At 37.9% G+C, this 21,711-nt stretch overlaps 1 protein-coding gene across 2 annotated transcripts in view; it reads right to left on the minus strand.

Moving 5' to 3' along the window:
• prkx (protein kinase X-linked) overlaps positions 1-18,671 on the minus strand; it is a 36,398-nt gene extending 17,727 nt beyond the window's left edge. The window contains exons 1-4 of one of the 2 annotated variants that reach the window (XM_088015094.1): positions 18,615-18,671; positions 16,340-16,618; positions 6,157-6,325; positions 4,891-5,154 (exon numbers count right to left, since the gene is read on the minus strand). In XM_088015094.1, coding sequence (XP_087871220.1) covers positions 4,891-5,154; positions 6,157-6,325; positions 16,340-16,535 — 629 coding nt within the window. In that variant the 5' untranslated portion in view covers positions 16,536-16,618; positions 18,615-18,671. Of the gene's footprint in view, positions 1-4,890; positions 5,155-6,156; positions 6,326-16,339; positions 17,049-18,614 lie in introns of those variants that run through there. The other variant, XM_088015093.1, reaches the window with a different exon arrangement.
• Positions 18,672-21,711: the final 3,040 nt, after the last annotated feature.

Here is a 21,711-nt window from a genome sequence, read left to right on the forward strand (position 1 = left end):
TGTGAATCTTTTCTCCTGTGATGAGGCCACATTCATTCTTCCTCTAATTTACCTAATGACATGAATTTGTCCTGAAGTGACATGGCTGAGTGTTTGCTGGAGAGGATCGTTTTCAAGGACACTGAACACAAACTACAGACCATCACAGCACTTCAATTTAAAAACATATTATGATTTCAACCTGAATCATGTCTTGAGAAGATTAATTAAAATATTCATAGTGCTGGAGGAGCTTTCATCCTGTGGCACCAGTTGATCCAAAGCAGCAGAAGCTTGTAGATCAAGCCGACCTGCAGCAGACAGAATCCTGAAGACGCCTTTTTTCTGCGACTGGTGGAGCTGTGTACCAATATCTCCTCTAACAGATCTGAATCTGTAAGTGTCTAGCAATTTGATTTTGAGTTTTAGTCACGTTTCAATTCAGAACCAATTTTTCTATTCAAACAGTTTAGAGATTCTGTTCAGATTATGTGACTGATAAGAGAAAAACAGCTTAAACAAATAGTACATTTACTTAAAACAATTCTATAAAGTTCCAAACCGTTTCAATATATTCTTGCTTATATTGAAGCAAGAATAATTTGTGCATAAAATCCTGTCACTTAGATTACCAGTATTACACACGTGGACAATATTGTTGGTACCCCTCAGTTAATGAAAGAAAAACCTACAACGGTCACAGAAAAAAACTTGAATCTGACAAAGGTAATAATAAAAATAATACAAATTTTATGATAGTGAACACAAGACACTTGCATCGCTTTTCTAGCATGCTTCAACAAAATTAGTTAAAAAATAAACTAATGAAACAGGCCTGAACAAAAATGATGGTACCCTTAACTTAATGTTCTGTTGCACAACCTTTTGAGCCAATCACTGCAATCAAATAATTCTGGTAACTGTCAATGAGACTTCTGCACCTCTCAGCAGGTATTTTGGTTTATTCCATACAAACCTGTAGAGCTGTTCAAAAGCATCAGATCAGGAACTATGTGCTTTTGTATGCATAATGTTTCCCAAAGCAACATCCCATGAAAGAAAATGTATCCATCTTTCTGGCAAAAGTTTTGCGTTGTTTTAATATAAAATCTAACAACAAAAACAAGATGTTGGTTCATTGAAAGGACAACAATTTCCTACAGTAAATACTTAACAAAAATTACAGGCTGCCTTTTTTAAATGTCTTGTCCACGGCCCAATCCACTGGTTACAGGATGAACTCCTCCCTCCTAAGCTACCATCACTCCCTACAACATCTGCTCCACATGCTGAGGGAACTTGTTTGAAGAGAAGACACAAGATGCTTGGAACTGAAGCAGAAGCAGAGACAGATATTCACTGCTCTGTTAAATGTGACAAATAGTAGAAAAGCTCCATAAATCACTTTAAGCTGAAACTTTGGCTGTATTTCAAGGGGACTTATAACTGATATTGATGGAGTGGAAGTTGGCTGAGACAGCAAGTCTGATGGCATCTATTTTATAATGAGAACTCAACACATTCAGTGTTTCTAGAACGTAGCTGATGAGAATCTGAAATGATTAAATACACCCACATTTTCAAAGGGCTGTTGTTTCTCTTCTTAGCTTGATAACATTTATGTTATTGGAACACATTATTGATGATTCTTAAACACCAACAATAGAGTCAAATTGTACAAAATATAATTAAAATAAATATTGTTTTTGCATGTTAGTTAAATCCTAATTAAGTCAGCAGACAGTGAATCTTAAAGCAAGCTATGTAATGTTGCTCACATTTAAAAGCTAAAGATATTAAAAGAAACATAGTCCAAACAAATACAATATTTGGAAGAAACACATTGATATGAAAAAAGACCTGTTTGTGATTGGCTGGTTGTGTGGCTCATTTTTTGTCAAGCTGCAGAGTCAAACATGCGCCAACAGACATACAGAGTCAGAGTGACGGTGATGGTCACTCCAAAACATTGACTTTGTTGTCCTTAAGTCATTTGTAGCTAACTTGGACATATGCTGATGCTTATTGTCGTTTTGGAAGACCAATTGCTGTCTAAGCTTTGAAATCGTAGCTGATGTCTTAAGTTGTTTTCTCATGATGCCATTTACTTTGTAAAGGGCAACAGAATAACATCTCAAAACATGTTGCTGCCACCACCGTGTTTAACAGTTGGGATGGTGTCTTAAGGCTTGCAAGCTTCAACGTTTTTGCTCCAAATGTAACAATCGTCAATATGCCTGAACACAACATAACAGTTTTACCTTTATTTGAGTTGCTGCATAAAATACAGTCACAGGTTGACCTCCATTTAACTCAAATGTTGTGAATTAAACAGGTCACAAAGACATGAGCTTCCCCAACATGCTTAAAGGAATATTTATTATAGCGTATCTAAACTTGCATATTTCTAGAAAGTTATATAACATTCTTTCTCAATCTGGCATTCATTGGACATGATTGATTTTCCTAAATGATCTAAAACAGGAAGGTTTAGTTTGATTAAATGTCAGGTCAGTGAATATTTTATATTTTCAAGATTTTTACCTTTTCTGGTCCTATAATAGTACTTGCCCTTTAAATAATAGCAGGAAACTGCTGATTGTACTTGGCAACCTCGAGTCTAAAACACACAACCTTCCTTATGCACTTCTTTTAAGTTCACCGCCTTCCTTTTTAGTGTCTCCACAGCATTCATAAGACTGAAGACATTCTGGCTAGTGCAACTTGAGAAAAATGTAAAGAATGAGAACAAACTGGGTGACGATGACAGCTGCTGCTGCTGCTTTCTACTGACAATCAATCAGACTTCCAACACCCTGAGCCGAGAACTGAGTAACCTCAGTTGGCATTCATCAGCTGCCCCACACACTGCTGATGGAGAGCTGAGAAAGGCTGTGTCACAATCCAGTAACATCTCTGTGCACTAAAGCAGTCAGCCATCTGTCCTCACCCTACACACAGCCACACACTCCTCCTTATACCTTTTGTTCCACCTACTGATCCTCCCAGTTACCCTTTGCAAGCCCTGCTGTATCTGAGTGGTGATGTAAACTGACAGTGGATGAAGGGTTACATACAGAACTATGTTCGGTGTTAAAGACAGAGTAACAATGTCGACCAAGCATTCAGAGTGAATAGAGCCATTCTGTGAGGACACTATATTCAGAAGTGATGTATGAAAAGCAGCAACAAAGGAAGCTTTCACATGCTGTCTTGTTGCTGGTAACAACCTTGACTCAACTACTCTGACAACTGCAGTGATGCCGTCCAGTATGACAGAAGACTTCAGCCTCCAAACTCTGGTCTTTTTACATGCAAGATGAAATAACACACTATTCCTTGTTTTCTCACTGTCCAGGACAACCCAGGTGATGATTTCATGACTTCATAAGCTTCTGTCGCCTCAAAACGCCAACGTAACGATGAAGAACGGAGGTGGAAGCCTCATACTGCACAAGGGATTGGTACACTTCATCAGCCAGGAAGCAAAACTCTGAACATAAATGTGACTTTCAAGTGGATAATGTCCTTCAGCATACAACCAGATTAGTCACAAAATGACTTAAGGGCAACCAAATCCAACAATTGTACCAAATACTGGCAACATTTCTGAAAACGTTGGCATTAGACGTAAAAATAAATCTCTACCATTTAGCAATATCATATCTTTTTATCATTTATCTTGATAAATTTCTTATTATGGTAAAAATTAAAATTTTTCCTTATAAGTTCCAATTAATGAAGGTTTGGGATTCTGTTCGGATTATTAGTTTTGCTATTTTCTCCACTGTTTGTTCAATGAAGGCATCAATAAACATTGATTTGCCTGTGTGCAGTTTAGTGATACAAATAGCAGTTCTTTAGGAAAGAAGCACATAACATGTCACTTCTGTGACTTGTGTTTTTCAAGAGCATTATTAGTGTTTGTGGGGCTATGATTGCAGTCACAGCCATGCACTTACCTGAGAAAGAAGTAGCTACTTCGTAGTCACTTATTGTTATCATAATAATGCCACAAACGTTTGTCATAACACTTCAAGTCCATCTCACCCACCTCCACTATACATATTCATCACGTTTGTAAATGTGCCAGATAGACTGCAAACACTGTGTTGTTTGTCAAGCACAACATTTTGCTGATCAAACAAATCAGGGTTTTCACTAATAAGCCAGCTGTGTTTCCCAGCCTCCTCACTCACCCAGTGTAAACATTAATATGCATTAATATGCCTTTAATAAAAAAAAAAAAAAAAAAAAAAGAACATGTATGGCCGAACCAAACCCAAGTCAAAAAGCTTGTGTATTTAAAAAACTGAAATATAAGGAATCGAGAGATCATAAAAGCAATGAAATGCCCCTGTCTGGTTTAGAATCCAATTCAAAAACCAAAATAGTCAACAACTGAAACAAAGTCAGATATTTAGATGTTATGATTTTTCATAACTTAATTTTTTGTTTTCTCACCCAGACCTATGAAATATTAAAACCAGGTTTCAAACGTATCAAAACTGCATGAGGATCAACTGGAAAGTCACTGACTACCTCTCAGATTATTGAGATATTTTGATGGTGACGGTGGTAGGAGTTTGCCCCGGAGTTGGAGCTACAATCCAGTGGCATGCCACCATCAGTATGCAAAGGTGTGTGTGTGTGTGTGAGAGAGAGAATGACTGAATGTTGTGTTTTAATAGAACTTTTAGTAAGTCCTATTGAAACACAGAGGAAGCAGGTTGACCTTAGCTTACTGTTCTGTAAAGATTTTCATATAAGAATATCATCAGGAGGAGTGAAAAATAAGATAATTTACCCAGATAACCCATCACATGAGACCTTCTTCCAAACCAAAGATCACCACCTGCTGATGACATTCTTTATTATTTTATACGTATATGGATTCTTTATGTCTCTTACCTATCAGATAGCTTCTTAGCAAAGCCAAAGTCAGTAAGGCGGATATGTCCCTCACTGTCCAGCAGGATGTTCTCAGGCTTCAGGTCTCTGTAGACTATTTCTTTGGAGTGAAGGTACTCAATGGCGCATACAATCTCAGAGGTGTAGAAGAGGCCTGTGGCATTGCTGAATCGCCCGCGACTGCGTAGGTAGCTGAAGAGCTCTCCACCTGGGACGTAGTCCATCAGCATGTAGAGGAAGCGATCGTCATGGTGAGTCCAGAAGCTGTCGGAAAATGTCAAGGCTGATTATGCAGTTAGGGGGTAAAGTGCTGTCTGATGAGAGATGAAATCAGATTAGATCAGAGGGTTACACCCAACTGTGGAGGAGGAAATAGATAACAGCTCTCAACTCTATGCAGTATAAAATGACCTAACCAAATGTTAACTCAACTCCTAAAAGAAAAAAGAAAAAAAACTTCTGACAAACTGTCATGTCTGATGCAGACAAGTCATCTTAGCACCAGGTAACACAGAACACCAAATAAATTTGTTCATAAGGACATAATCTGTCATCTGCAGTGAAAATTGCCCATGTTCTGACCAGAGATGCAGCGACCTGATATTAATAACTGTATTAGTCCCGATAACTGAAAACAGTCTAGATGGGGTATCATGACAATGTGCCCCATCCATAAGGGCAAATCTATTCAGTCTAATTCTATGCTTCGTATTCTGTCTGACATCATGATTTTATTATTTATTTATTTTACATTACATTTAGAATTTCTAACTGCACTTTCTGAGCCATTTGAAAAAAAGTGTGTTGGTTTATGTTTTCATGTTTGACCAAGGTAGGCAGTTTCAGTCAGTTTCTTTATTATTTAATTGATATTGGCTGTTATACTCCTAATTGCACTGACTGAACAAATTAAAGTTGTGTTGTTTCTACTTTGTTAGCTTGTGAAGCGATTAATGTATTTAAGTGTACTGTACTGGTGCAGAGGTAGATAAATGTGTAGCCCTGTACATTTATATCTGACTTTAAAAAAATACATCACATCAAATAAAAATATTGAAGTGGTGTCGGCCGACACTGAACCTCATATCTGTATCATACATTTAAAAAGTGGATTGGTGTATCAATAGTTATGATCGCAGCTGATTTTGTATTGGTGCAAAAATGTTTTAGAATTCTTCATTATGTGTCCCATCGGACTGTACTCCAGCTGCTGCTTTGTTCATGAAGCAGTTTGCCTGAGATGTGATGTGCTGGGAGTGGACTCACAGCCTGATGAGAAAAGGGTGGCTGATTTCTGTCAGCACCTCCTTCTCGTTGTGGACGTGCTGCTCCTGCTTCAGCCGGATCACGTCAGAAATCTTCATCTGTTTTAGTGCAAAGAAGGCCTTGCTTTTCTTGTCCTTGACAAGGAAGACTCGACCAAAAGTCCCAGTTCCTGAGGTAGAGAGGGAGAGAAGATTATTACATTGGAGCTTTACAGAATAGAATAGAAAAAAATGGACTTTATTGCCCCCTAGGGGACGTCGGGATATGAGTGCATAGGAGCAGCTGCAGAAATAGACAATAAATACACACAACATGCATATAAACAGCTAAAAGAAAAAAGTAAACAACCTAGACTACATACACAGCAGTTTAAAACAACAAAACAAGTTATTATACACCTTCCATGTCTCAGTGTACCACCTACTTAAAAATTAGATTCTAAATTTTGAAGGGGGTGGGAACAAAGGAATATTTAAAATGGTTCCTTTCCTCGCCAGATCCAATATGGGATCTGGTGAAACAGTACAGCAAAAAGAAAAATCTGAAAAGTGTGGAAGACAAAAAAATTGTTTTGTTTCTGATACTCCAATACTCCCAACGAAACCAAATGGCTCAGCAAATAAGAATGCACTTACATGAGTGATTTCAGCTCAGTATAAATAGTGCTACAAAATAAAAAGAGCAAAGAGGAAAACCGCAAACATGAGACTGAAGCTGAACCTTTTGGTCCTAAATGCCAAAAGGTTCTTGGTGAAGTTGGAATTATAGATGAAAGACCTCATTTCACTGAATCTTGGTATATTTAGCTATAATTTCATAAATTATTCATCAAAAAGAAAAAGTAGTACTTAAAAATAATACAATCAAATGTTTTTTTTCACTTTACAAGCAATAATAGAAAATGGATGGACCAATATAATCCTTTATATTGTCACTTTTATCATTTTTGAAATAAATAATGCCCTATATGGTATGAAAATATTAAGTCTCTATTATCTGTCCCTACATGTCAGTCCCAGTACTCAGATCTAGTACAAGGTGAATGTATCTTAAGCATTTGCCAGTGATTGTGTTAATGTTTAACACAGAACATAGTTGAGTGTTGTTCTTCTTTGTGATGTCACTGTGAAGATTAAGGAATCATCCATTCTCTGCTGAAATGATAAACAGCTTCTTTATGAATGCAGACACAATCTGCCTGCAGGGCACCATTTCACTGTAATCTCTGTCTATATTACTTATAGACTGATGGCACCCTGCTCTTGGTGTACATCTCAGTAATATAGCCTTTCATTGTTTCGTACGAAGTGGGGACAATAATAGTATCACAGATGATGCTGACATCAAGTTTTGAACACCTATCATAGGAGAAAAAGAAGAAGTAACACTAAATATGAGGATGTAACTCCGAGCTCAGCCTTCACCGATGCTAAATGTGCTCTGCAGGGTTGCTGTTGTTCTTGTAATAAGAAATAACATTCATGTGTCAGTAGGGACGGGGAAGACAATAGAAGATAGCGTTTTCAGACAGCGGGAGTGAGCAGACTGAGTGGTGTCAGGTCACCGTGAAATGGTGAAGCAGGGAGAGTGGGCAGTAATGGCTGCACATTCAGCAGGCACAGAAACAAGTGTCCTCCCAAAGTACAATCACTGCAATTTGTGCTGCCTCGCCTCGGCCTCTGCTTCTTGTTGTTTTCCTTCCAAAGATGGAGAGAGGCATCTGGCATTTCGATCCTGTGGAGCTGATAAGCACCAAGGGAAGCATTAGCGGCGGACGACAACATGCGACATAACAGCTACACTCAATCCCAAATATGCTGCCTGTCTTCTTCTTCTATACTAACAATCAACCTTTGTCTCAGGTCTACTGTTGCCACAGCAACAACATCAGCAGTCTAAAGCTGCACTTAAGTGAATCCTTAATATGACAGCTTTTAGGAATGAAAGGACACTGTTCTTCTTTGGCTGACATTTGTAGTAGACATGATGCACAGTTTCTGTGGACATGTAGGTAGGTGAAAGAAACTCTACGGGTGGAACGATACCAAAGGAACCCAATACTAGATTCACCAAAAGAGGTACAGTGGAGAGGAGCTCTTCTCTCTAATGGAGAGCAGTGAAGTGTACTAGCTAACCCTACATACCCATGTCATGCATAGCAACAAACCAGTTCACATCGGAAAGTGTGTTTAACAAGGTTAACAATGTGATGGATGACAGAAAGGAAAACATGAAGTACCGGCATCCTCTTTGTGAGGTTAGAAATCACAGCCACTTCCTCATCTAAAAGCCTCTTCAGAGAGAAGGTGCCTTAAGAGATATGAACCTGGATAGCAGTGGCCTCAAACTGCTTTCCTCAAGGGCCAGATTCCTCCAACTTTAGATGACTCCCTTGTCCAACCCGCTTTAGTTAAAGTGAAACTGCCTCAATAACATGCAGTCACGCTCTACACAGCTCTTCTAATGAGCTAGTAATATTGGAGCCAGGTGTGCTGAAGCAAAGAGAAATCTAAAAGTTGCAGGACACTGGCCATTGAGGACTGGACTTTGAGATCACTTCTCCTAGTTCAGCCCAAACTAGTTGGGGCCTGCCATAGCAATGCATATGGAGAGCAGAGACTTGCATAGGGGAGTCACTGCTCTCCCTATGCAACGCATGGCAGGCACCTATTGTTCTACACCTCAAAATAACTGCCTCTTCCTGGTACTGTTAATGCGGCTCGTACCACTGCGTGCCCCCTTCACAATATATACATCAAAACGTGCGGCTCGATCCTGTGAGGGGAGCTATTTAGCATTTAAGTGTTAGATAGCCGTTATTACTCATTGTCAATTCACCATTCTCTGTGTATAAAATAAACAGCCTCCGATCGGAGAGTAAACCAGCTAGCAGCAGCTTTAGCAACAGTTGGGAAAATATATACACCGCTGTCTGTTAGTGCTGTAATGTTAAAAGGTTCACTTTCTGTATCAACTTTAATAAAACAGCATTTAAGTGTTAGCCGTTATTAGTCATTGTCAATTTACCATTCTCCAAATGTATTTAACTAGCCTCCGATCAGAGAGTAAACCAGCTAGCAGCAGCTTTAGCAACAGTTGGGAAACGTATACACGGCTGCCTTTCAGTGCTGTATTAAGTTTCACTAAAACCACTGACATTTTTCAACACTGTTGTTTGAAGATGTCAGTTTGATATCATGATATCATATCAAACCCATGATATTTTTCATGGGTTTGTTGAAAAACCAGATAAACTATATCCTCGTGTGAAACCGAGTACCGAGGCATAGTATTAAAGGAGCATTACGCCTTTTTCAGTTTGATATTGAGAGAATAGTTGTGTATGCAAGATGTAAAATATTGTTCTACTGAAACAATGGACATTGTTAAAAGCTAAAATGCTTAAATGTTAAAATATATTTTATATATTTTATTTTGATAGATAAATACAAAAGGTCTCAGAAAAGAGGACAAGGTCTTGAATTTAAAGCACTAACTACGAAATTAATATGGTTTAGTGAAGTGAAAGTTATTTGTGAATTAATTTTGCAATTTGATAGAATTCATAATGCTAAATGGAGCATGTTAAAAGAATGTTGTTTGGTTTCAAGATATATTACAGTAATTTCTGATGTAATGAAGTTAATGGTTCTCTACCTGAAGTATGTTGTATATGAAGAGCGTTTATAACACACAAGAAGAATAAATCTTCCGGTTGAATGTGAAGGAAGCTCAACGTGTGTGTCTCGTCTTTCTCATACCACAGCATCACACGTCGAGGGAAGATCATCTAATACATTACCCTCAGCCATCCTAGGTTGCAGGGTGACACTAATGAGGGAAGTCAACCTTTTGTCTGAGGTATATTTTAGCAGGGATGCATCTAAAAGTTGCAGTCTGAAGGACTGCAGCTGGGCACTCCTGATTTGTACCGTCAATGTGGCCCGTTGAGGGTGGCCAATATGCTGAAGTGGCCCTCTGTGAAATTGAGTTTGACACCCTGGTTTAACAGATGAACTCTCACCTTGGCCAGACATTTATAGCTTTTGTGTTCATGTTAGCGACGGGATTTGACTTCTTAGTTCGTTGCACACAGACACTCACCTACCAGCTACGTGCCGCCACGATGAGCTCTGCCACCCATTTGTTGCGACCGGGATGATGTGAAATTAAATAAAGCTACACTTGCGTTAATCATCTAATGCGCAGCCGCCCGCAGTGTTAATATCCGCTCACCTGTATAAATAGTATAATTTAACGAAGCTTCGAGGCAGGCAAATTTTCCTCGAGGAATTTTAATACTTGAATCACTCGAGGAATCGTTTCAGCCCTACTAGGCTACCATGGTGACAAAATCTTAAAATGACAAGTCCATGGACTTCTGCCTTGCCTTGCAACGGCATGTACACTCTTGAAATTTTTGTATGTTTTTGAGACATTTCAACCATACACTTTAATGGATTTAATTGGGACTTCATGTAATCCCGACACAAAGAGTGCATATTGGCATGAGTCAATACTTTGGAGAACCAATTTCATTGTAGTTACAGCTGCTAGTGTCTTAAACGGTCTTTGTTCAGTGAGATTGGATGATGGACATTTGTGAAAATCTGTTTTGAAATTTTGCCAAATATTCTCAGTTGGATTTAGGGTTATGAACCAGGCTTTGACCAGGCCACTCTAACACGTGAAAATGCTATGATTATTGTATCTCTGGCTGTATGTTTAGGGCTGTTGCCTTGCTGAAATGTGAACCTCCACCTTTACAACCTCCAATTGGATTCCTTCCAGGACTGTCCTGGATTTGGCTCCAGCCATTTTCCCATCAACTCAGACTTTTCCCTGATGCTGCCATTACCATGATGTGCTCATTTTGCGTGAAGCAGTTGAGTTTCAGTCTCCTCTAAGCAAAGCATAGTCTTTCACATGTTTCATGTTTTGTTGTCCACTTTGGTTTTGTTTCCTCATAAAAATCAGATTTGTCTTCCACTAAGTTGTGCATTTCTGTAGCTTCTCCAAGGTGCCAGCAGGAATGATACTGATGGTATCCATGAATACCATCAGTGTGTAAGTGATGTTATAGAAATCCAGTCATCCCAGTCTGAATAAATAAAGCAATGTCCTGATCTCCATGAGAATTTACCAACAGTGTTCAAATAAAGAGCTTTATTCAGTTTTAGGCAGCAAATCCTCCTCATCACACAAAATACTTTGGATAATTAATTTTTAGAGGATCATAAGCACAGGGTGGATGTTGCTTGCTGCTGCACATCTTCCTATTACGTACTAGGCTCAGGTTTTGTGGCCCAAGTAGTTTGATGCATATATGGAGAGAGTTTTCCAGGCTGAGATCATAAATTACAATGTTAAATGTACCTGCAGAATATTACCATTTGTAGTGACACTAAAGGCTTGGGGGGATGTTGTGTTATTACTCAGTGGTATCATAACTCCATAGCCTTTTTATGATCTGTCTGCATAAGAGTCACAGTGCAGCTTCAGCTATTTTCCTTTGAGAATAAAGGTCATTGTATAACCAGACACATGAATTTTCAGGTTCTTGATTGTTTATATAAGTCCCCGGAAGAAATGTGACAGATTTGGATTTAAAGTTTTATCACAATTATTTTTGGACTTTTAATGTGACAACAAAAAAAATAATTCATCAGACTATTTTGCCTTAATACACTTTAAATTATATACCTTCCAAACTCTTATGTCGCTCCAGAAAAACTTTCTTCAAATTGAAGAAAGTTTTCATTAACTAAGATTACTTTTCCTTTAAACAATTTGGGAAGCCCAGATGATGAGGTTTTGGTTTTGTAAGATGGATTCAGATAGAAGCTGATCTAATAACAGCTTGAGAGTTCAGAGTGTCCATATCCGAAGAGATATGTCAGGTAGCAACAGAGGCTGAAAGGCCAGTCAGAGAGGAAGACGCCAATACTAGAACAGTGACATAAAAAGCCAGATTACAGATTGCAAATACACTCTGGAAATCAATTTCTAATCTCTTTGTTCCGAAATTGGTAGAACTGTGTATTGTTTTTCTTTGTTGAAGAAATCTGACCTTGTACATTTCATGAAATCTTATCAATCTTATTATTCCTTGTTTAAATTGTGCAATAGCAAACATAGAGCGAGTCACAGCTCAATTATTACCAGATCACTCTTACAGTTATGATAATGAGTCAGAAAAAGTTTTCACATGCCAAGTTCTTCTGGATTCTCTGGAAAGCAAAGCTGTAATTACTGAACTGAGTCAAGCAATAAGCACTCACCAAAGGCAAGTCTGAACATGCTGTCAACTAATGAACACACAGTATGCTAGGCCTTCAAAACCTAGTTTCATTTTAAAGCCAACGAATTCAGAGACCTAACCATATGTTTTCACTTTTGAAAAAGGCTTATTGATATGCATTTCATGCATTCCTGAGACTTAAAGTTCCCAGGATTACCTGGATGGCTTGTTCAGTAAACTATGTAAACACCTCTGTGAGTTAGCAGTGGTGTTTGAAAAACTAAAACTATTCCTAAAGTGTGACCTAAAACATGGCTGGAGGTATTCCTTTGATACTATGATCTTTGTGGTCAAAATGGATCGTCTTCATATCTGAAGATAGTGGAGTCTGAATAATTCTAGCATTTGTCTGAATCAGTAATGTCCACAGTGACATTAATGTCCACAAAAACATTCCTTAAATAGTATTTCCGCTCTTACAGTCCTCAACGTCTGCAGTCATGTATAATTTAAATGTTCCCCTATTTCAATTAGGTTGAATCAAAATAATCCTGAAAGGCAAATGTCCAGAAATCAGTTTGTTGCGTTAAGATCAAACACAGCTGAGTTCTATAGCAAGAACATGATCCATAGTACAGAATGATGTCTAGTTTAGGGAGGGATTACTTTTTCATTGGTTGTTTTGGATAATTTTTCCCCCTAATAGATTAAATTATTGCTTTTTTTCTTTAAATCTGTTTCCTTGTGTTTTTTCTGTCTCATATTAAAATGTATTTAATGAACCTGAAGTTCTAAAAAATCCTTTAATGGGGCTTCATAATGCAGGAATATATAAATGCTGGAACTGTAACATGGGATTTATATGTGTGTGTATGACTATGTGTGTGTTAGATTTCCTACATCAGCTGTTTGCAGGTAAATACTGTTGAAACCAGAAGTTTACATACGCCAAATAAAAATTCATTTTTTTCTCATTGTCTGAAGTTAAATCATGTATTAGGTCAGGTCATTAGGTCAATTATTTCTAATTGCAAAATGACACAACAAAGAAAGAAATAATATGTCAGAAATATCTTTATAATATCTTCAACATCAGAGGTTTACCTACATTTCCTTAGTATTGCAAAGCATTTCCTTTGACTTGGGTCTGGCCTTTTGGATTTCCTTCTGCAGGCTTCTCACAATGTTTTTGCTGAAATTCTTCCCCATTCATTTTCACATTTCTCTTCCTGATGTCTTCTGACTTTCCCCTTTGTGTCAAACAAGAAGGCAGTGTCTTCCAGGTGAAACCTTAAAATACATCCACATGTGTGTCTCTGATGTGTCAGAAGTAATTGTTTAATACCTGCAGTAGCTATTAAACAATAGGTTTCCCTCATTGTTTAAAGAGACAATCATTCTGTATGTACACTTCTGATACTGAAGACAAAAAATAAATCTGACATATTCTTTCTTCCATTACTGTGGTGTTTAGAAAATAGAAATAATTTTGATAATTCTAACTGACAACCCTTCAGATAGTGAGAAAGAAAGTCATTTGTGTCTTTTTATTCGGTGTATTTTAACCTTTAAGTCAGAATTTCTAATGTGAAATTAGCTTTTTTTTTGAAGGGCAATTATGTTTTCAGAAACTTTTATTTATGGTTTCAGTTGTTTTTTTTTTTGTTTGTTTTTTTTCTTGTTTTTGGTTGTGTTTTAAATGTTTCTAGTTCAATGTGGAGTATTCCGTACAAAATTAAAGTTTATCAGTCCTTCAGAGAGAAATTACTACAGCAGACATACTGCAGCTTAGGCTGTAGAAAGAAACAAGTTTTGTTAAACCTTTCCACAACAGAACTCTACCATCTGTCCCTCTGCTCTCACAGAAAGCCTACTGTGGCTCCACAGCAGCATTTTAGACAACAGATCGGAGGACGTATTACACAGATTACTCCCAAACAACCTCGGCCAGCTTCAAGGTTTATCCAGACAAATGTACGAAAAGAAAACAAGAAAAAAACCAAGTAGGTCAGATGGAACCAGGCGACATTGATAAAGGAGCAGATATAAGACAAGGACGCTTCTCACTTCTGATATAATAGACATGGATAATATATCAAGGATGAGGTGTTATCAACAAATCTACTTAGATATGGGTTGCAGGATGAGGATTTGCCAGATTTATTTTGATTATTATGTTTCATGTTCAGTAAATACTGAAAGCTGTTTCTGCATTCAGAAAGCTGTTTTAACTTAATCTATTTAATAAGAATCAAATTGTGAAAAAATATGTACTGCAAACATGGTATGCAGCTACATTTTAAATGTAAATGCATTTAAACCTCTTCCTGTTCCAGTCTGTTAATTATGTCTCAAACGCAGCTTTTAAAGGTCAGATTAGTCCAATTTTCAGACCCACTCCAACTTCGAAGGTTAAATCCCACTATGTAGGTCTGAAATATAGAACTTCTGACTGAAACAGCCAAAGTTTCATGGTACAAAGGTCACCAGTTTCTGCAGTTTTTTTCATTGTGCATCTTGTACTTCCTATTCCTGAGAGGTAAAACATGAACATGAATCCAGATTACAGAAACACAATCCCTGACAGTTACATAAACTTTTTAAAAATGCCTTTTTTCTGAAATTAAATCAGACTAAACTTTTCAAGTTTAAGTCTGCTAAAATTTTTGGAAAGACCACCTGAAATGTCCTGGCATGTGAACATTCCACATTCATCTGTCCAGTTATCTGCAGCCATTAACAGCATGGGAATGCCCACTCATTACAGATGCAAATCTTTCAATTTGCATCTGTGTAAGCAAATACAATTATTTTATAAAGTTCCTTACTGAGTCAAATTCCATTGGTTTATATTTAAGCAAAAATAGGTTTAAGTTCTGTAACTTAAATTACCAGAATTAGCTGTGCTTAGATGACTGGCCCTTTCTTAAACAAAACTAATATCAAGTAATTATTCCAATTCTAATTTTACAAAAATATAAGCAGACTAAAATAGATTTTTGAGCATTCTGAATTCCCAGGACCAGGAATTGTGGTTCTCTATAAAAATGATGGACACAGGTTCTGGTGGGACATGAGCGATTTAACTCCTTAACAAAAGCTCCAGATTTTGTTAAGATGCTACAGAAACTTGTAAGATAACGGTGTTATTTGCAGTGAAACAAGTCCTTTACCAACATATAGGCTAAAGGCTGCTCAGGGAACAAGAGGCCATTTCTCCAAAAGCAACATAAACAGCCATTTACAAATTGATAGTAACAGTTTTGAAGATAAATCCTGTGATCAACTAAAATTAAACTGTTTGGACATAAAGATAATGTTAATATTAAGAAGAAAAAGGGAAAAAGAGATGAAAAAGTGTATGAGCAAGGAGGAAGACATGACTCAGTTCCACCAGTTCCATCAAGAGGAATGGGCCAAAATTCTAGAAAACTATTGTGAGAAGCTCATGGAAGGAATCCCAAAATAAAATTTAAAGATTTATTCTACCAAATACTGATTTGATGAATGTAAACTTCTGTATCATTTTGGTAATCCTAACTGACCTAAAACAGCACAATTTTAATCCAATTTAATTTCATGCATTGGGAGAAAGGTGATGTGTCTTTGGATGCAAATAGCGGGCAGGTGTAACACTAGCAAAACATTTAGTGAAAGTTTCATGGCAATATCTTAAAAATAATTGCACGTTTTTCAATTTATTTCTACCAGAATTCTGAATCAAAATGTATCGTTTGAATACATTTTTCCTCCAATTTAGGCATTGGAGGAAAAATGCCTAAATTCGCATTTTTCCTCCAATACCAATTGCAACTTGGCATTGTAACAATGCCAATTGATATCGTCTAAGTGGAATTTTACTGCCCTTTTAAATAAAATAACTTCTCCAGAGTGGGATTTCCGTGCCCTTCCTCCCCCTGTTGTGTCTACATGTAAACTTACCCACAGTGGCCATGGTCTCCAGCTCATCCAAGCTGTATATCCGACTGTTCGCTGCTGCTTCTGCGGGACAGCCCGCGCTGCTCTTCCCATCCCTCAGGGAGCTGTCCCCGCTGGATGTAGCTTTAGATCTCAGGGCTGCCATTTGTAAGACAAGCTCGTCTATTTGTATGAAGTAATGATAGTGAACGGGACGCATCCAACGTGGATATAATGCATTGTAGAAGGAAAGAGGTCTCACTCCATGCTGATTTGTTCGGCTCTATTAGGATAGACTTGTCCCTGTGGAAGCAGCAAGTCAAAGTAGTGCAGTTCAGGCAGACAAACAGAGCATGATAATGAAGTGAGACAAAGAAGCCGGCTGGCCGGACACAGGTGTAGCGGCATGAAGCTAACAGCTAACACATCAGGAAGACTTGAAGGCCCGCAGCTCAACAGGAAGCTGTCAAAGCGGTAGGATAAAGCTTTTAACCGGTATGAAATCACAAGCTTCACTCATTTAACTTCCCTCATTTCCTCCATTATTTTCTCGACTACAACAGACCTCACCCTGCGCCTCTCCCTTGTATCCACGTCAATTTGGTGAACAGCCGCTGCTTAACTTCCGGTCAATACTTCCAAAATAATGTCAACATTTGCATTTTGATTTGATAAATCACAGTCAGCAACTTATTTACGGTAATTCCTTATAAAATCAGTAGTTCGTACGAAAATTTGAACTCAAATCATTACGACTGAAAGCCTTGGGTCTATTGCCTAAAAACAAAATACAAGAACGGCCGACATTAAACTGGTAAACGTCCGCTGTTTTCTGTCATTGTTTAAATAGCTTTACACAGAGCACAAAAAACTCCAAATGTTGACAAAAAAGTAGCCAATAATGAGCAAGATGTCTCTGACTATTGGCCAATCAGATGTTAGGAGGGCTTGCTTAGCAACAATAGGCAGGTTTAGTGTCATGCTCAAAATATCAGATTTCTGAATTTATTTCTGTGTATTCCAAAACTTCCTCTTAAGCCAACCTTTATTGGCTCAACTACTCAATTGTACCTGACCTGTGTGTTTAGCGGAACCTTTTTGCATTTGTAGATCATACTAAATTAGAAACTATAAAAAAGACAGACAGATATACAGACTTTATTGTCATTCAGTTTAATATTTACATATTAAGCGAAACTCTGTTGCAAGGCCCCAATAATAATAAAATAAATAAATGTATTTATTATTATTATCCATCAATTTTCTTTACACCCTTGTCCCTAGTGAGGTCGGGAGGGTTGCTGGTGCCCATCTCCAGCTAACGTTCCGGGCAAGAGGCGGGGTCACCCTGGCCAGGACAAACAACCATGCACACACACATTCACAATTCACACACAATTTGGACAGAACAATTCACCTAACAGTCATGTTTTTGGACTGTGGGAGGAAACCGGAGTACCCGGAGAAAACCCACGCATGCACAGGGAGAACATACAAACTCCATGCAGAAAGACCGGGGCTGGGAATCAAACCCAGAACCTTCTTGCTGCAAGGCAACAGCTCCACTGTGCAGCCCTACTACTACTATTGTTATTATTGTTATTAATTCTTCAAGTACTTCAATGACTCATGTCTATGCTTTTATTTTGAAGTGGTTCCTTTTATTTGAAGGAGTTTTGTTCCGTTTATTTCTTCTATTTGACGTTCATTTGATCTGTTTGCTCTTTACTGTTGAGACTGGTGCCGCAGTCATTGACGATGTAAGTTGTGGTGTTAGTCATGTGTCATGAATGGGTGGGTGTTGGTTGTCACTTCTGATAACTCTTCTTGGTCACAAGTGTGTTTCTATAGTTTTGAATGTCTGTTTTGCTCTCAATTTGGTTGGGATTTAGTGTTGAAGCTATCTTTGTATTTGGCTGTTGGTCTTGAGATTTGGGCAGTTGGAAATAGACTGATTCCAGGTGCTGTTCTGCATCATTCAAATTTAAACAGTGCTTTAGAAAGGAATTAATGCTGATATTTAAGGCCCCGTTTACACGACAACGATTTCGGGGGAAAACGGAAGAGTTTTGTTGCGTTTGTAGTGCGCATTTACACGAAACCACCGAATGTTTTCTCTGACAACGGCACAGATTGAAAACGGGTTCCAGAGTGCGATGTTTCTGAAACGTACCGTTTTCCGTTGTCATGTAAACCGAGAAAACGTTTCTTTTCTTCCAGAGAATCCCCAGCTCATGCATAGTATGACTCAAAACATAGCTGCTTCCTACAATCCACAGAAGAAGACCAAACTACTCACAATACTGGTGTTACTGTTTCCCCATCAGATACGGTTCCCTCAGCGTCTCTTCACCCTCCGCACCGCCCAGGTGGCAAAATACACGGCTGCTTGTTCAGCCTCTTATCTAGAGAACTACGGACCAGCCCCGGCTCCAGACGAGTTTAACAGGGGGGGGCATCGACTTATTTTGGGGGGCAAAATGAGTCTATGTAGCTGAACATAGACAACAACATCAATAGCATACAGGCTACTTGTTAACAAGCTTAACGTGCTGTATTGATATTAGCCAGTCATCTTTTAGCTATCATTACCTGCATCCAACAGCTTTACTCAACTCAGTCGGTTAGTTTGGGGAAAAAACTGCAAAGTTATTTTCGTTTTTGTGTAAACGATCCGACATAAACGGAACAAAACTTCCGTTTTTGTTGGATCGTTGTCGTGTAAACGCCCCCTAAGATTTGTTTGCTCACTGATGTTAATTTTTAAATAGTAATTTGAATCTATTATTATTGTATTTTCAGAAACTGCTTCAATTTATTTGCACTGTTCTTCAGTAATTCTTCAGTAAACCATTTAAATACCCTGATGACCAGCCGAAGCCCTATAGTGATCAGTTTAGAAAATCCAGCAACAGAGGTCAAAATCCTCAACTATTATTATTATTATTATTATTATTATTATTATTATTATTATTATTATTAGCTTCACGCGGAAAGTTTTGAGTCGATCTCGGCTTTGGGTGACAAACTGAACGCCGTCAGGACGCTGAGACCAGCAGGTCCTCCTCTGGCTCGCTTAAAACGTTCATAACTTTATTAAAGAACAACAAATCTAAAATAAAAATAAAAAAGTGTTCAAATGAATGACCCAACAAAAATAATAATCTCAATAATTATTGTTTCAAAAAGGTGTTGCACAATTCTGTGCCATTACCAAAATAACTAGCAGAGCAGGTTTTTAAAATTAACTAATCAATCACCGCGGTGTTCAGGGGAACGCTTAATAATCGCAAAATAAATATCAAGCCTGAAAACCTAATATCGTAACGGACTGAATGTTAAGTTTTTAAGTAATCTCTGCTCGGCTCGGCTTGCGGAGCGCAGGAAGTTGTCATGACAAAGAGAGACGGACAATTTTACCTTTGTTTCCCTTTGCTGTGGCGCATCACAGCCGCTGTAGTTTTTGAACGTTCAGCAAAAGACTAACTTGGACTAATTACCTCGTTTGTTTGTGACTATACCTCATTCACAACAAACATCAAACACGGTAAAAATCTTTCATTAAATACTTAACAAACAAATGGCTTCTACCACGATAATTATGTGAAATTAAATTAATATTTAGAAAAAAATAGTTTGATGCTCTCTGGCATCTTGCTTTGAGCTCAGAGTCTGAGAGGCTTTTCCTCTATCAAACTATTTTTTTTGCTTCTTATTTAGTGGAAATATTGATGTTGATGAGACTTTCTCCAAAATAAGAACCTTTTTCAACCTTCATAGCTCCACTGCTGAAAATGAGGCTCTAACATTCACAAATGACAGTGAAATAAAATCCAGTCCAACATCTGGTTTGAGGTGATTCCTCTGGAACCTGTTGGAGGAAAAACATCCCAACTCCAGAAGATGAGCTTTAACCTAACAGAGCTCTGTGGTTCCTCCTGTCAGGGTGAGGAGGAAGATGAAGATGAAGCTGCAGGATCTTCAGAACAAACAGATCATGATGCTGGGCTGCTGATTATCCCTCTGTCTGGACACAGGATCAATAGAACCAGTTTAAAAGCTAAAATGAATGGTTATATGCCAGACATGCAAAACTGGGATGACTCCATGATGTTCAGAGTTTAGGTCTCCTGGCATCTCAAGGTTCAACATTGCAGCCAGTGGGCTGAAGGAAATACAGCTTTATTTTGTAGCAATTTAAGAGCTACCAGTTTTTATCACTTCGCAAAAAAAATTAATCAGCACAGGAACTCCAAAGGACACAAAGAAGCAATTATAGATTAGATAGACAGAAAGACAGACAGTTAATTGGTCTCTCCAAATTCTCCCTAGGTGTGTGTGCGTGTGTGTGTGTGTGCACGCGCATGGTTGTTTGTCCCGTCTGTCTCTGTGTTGCCTTGCGGCAGACTGGCGAGCTGTCCAGGGTGAATCCCACGTCTCTCCTGGAACGTTAGCAGGAGATGGGCACCAGCACCCATATAAAATGATATATATGTCTTTTTAAATAAAATAAAAAGATCGTCACAGAACAATGAGATACCTGGAGAATTTACAAGTGGGATAGGTAAACCAACCAAGTTGGATAAAAATATCAAGATTTTATGAGCAATATATGGTGTGCTAAATTTTTGTCGTAGCACATTTCCCTAAGTATGTTTTACTTTTTATGTGAATCTACTTGGAAACAGAAATGTTAATTATTTGAGAACACTTATTATATTATTATTATTATATAACCTTTTATAAGTGATTTCTTTTCATTCTTCTTTTCTTTGACTCTGTACCATTGGAGGGTGATGTGTCTCTAATGAGGACAGCTACGTAAGCTCAGCCTCTTTATCCTGATTTTCTTTCTAAATGACTGCTTCTGCAGGTGCATTTTTAAGTTGAAACAAACATCAGTTTAACACCAAAAAATATTCCCAACTATTTTTGGCTTAGTTTCTATTTCAAATGCATTAGTATACTTGAAACTAACTTACTTTCAGGAAGATGTAGGAGCTTGTTTTAATTCAGTAATAATATCGGTGAAAAAGAACTAGTTTCACTGGCAGATTATTTTTCTAATAACATTGGAAAAATGTCTTGTAAGTGAAATAATTTACCAGTGGAACTAGAAATTTTCTCATCAGTATTAATGAATTACTGACCTGAAACAAGCTCCTGTATCTTGCTGAAAAGTAATTTAAGTTATTGTCTTGTTTCAAATATATAAATATATTTGCACAAGAAACAAGACCAAAATACTTGGGAAGATTTCATCTTTTTGCAGTTTTCAAACTTGACTGAGGGTAATGTGAGAGACTGTTGCAGGCCATCGTTAGCACTTTTAACCATGGAAAATCAGTTTCTATTTGATCTCTTTGTATTCAGGCTGTCTGGGAACCTCAGAGGTT

The sequence above is a fragment of the Poecilia mexicana genome, unplaced genomic scaffold (assembly GCF_051168715.1).
Source record: "Poecilia mexicana isolate PSO_F unplaced genomic scaffold, ASM5116871v1 scaffold_2, whole genome shotgun sequence".
Classification (NCBI taxonomy): Eukaryota; Metazoa; Chordata; class Actinopteri; order Cyprinodontiformes; family Poeciliidae; genus Poecilia; species Poecilia mexicana.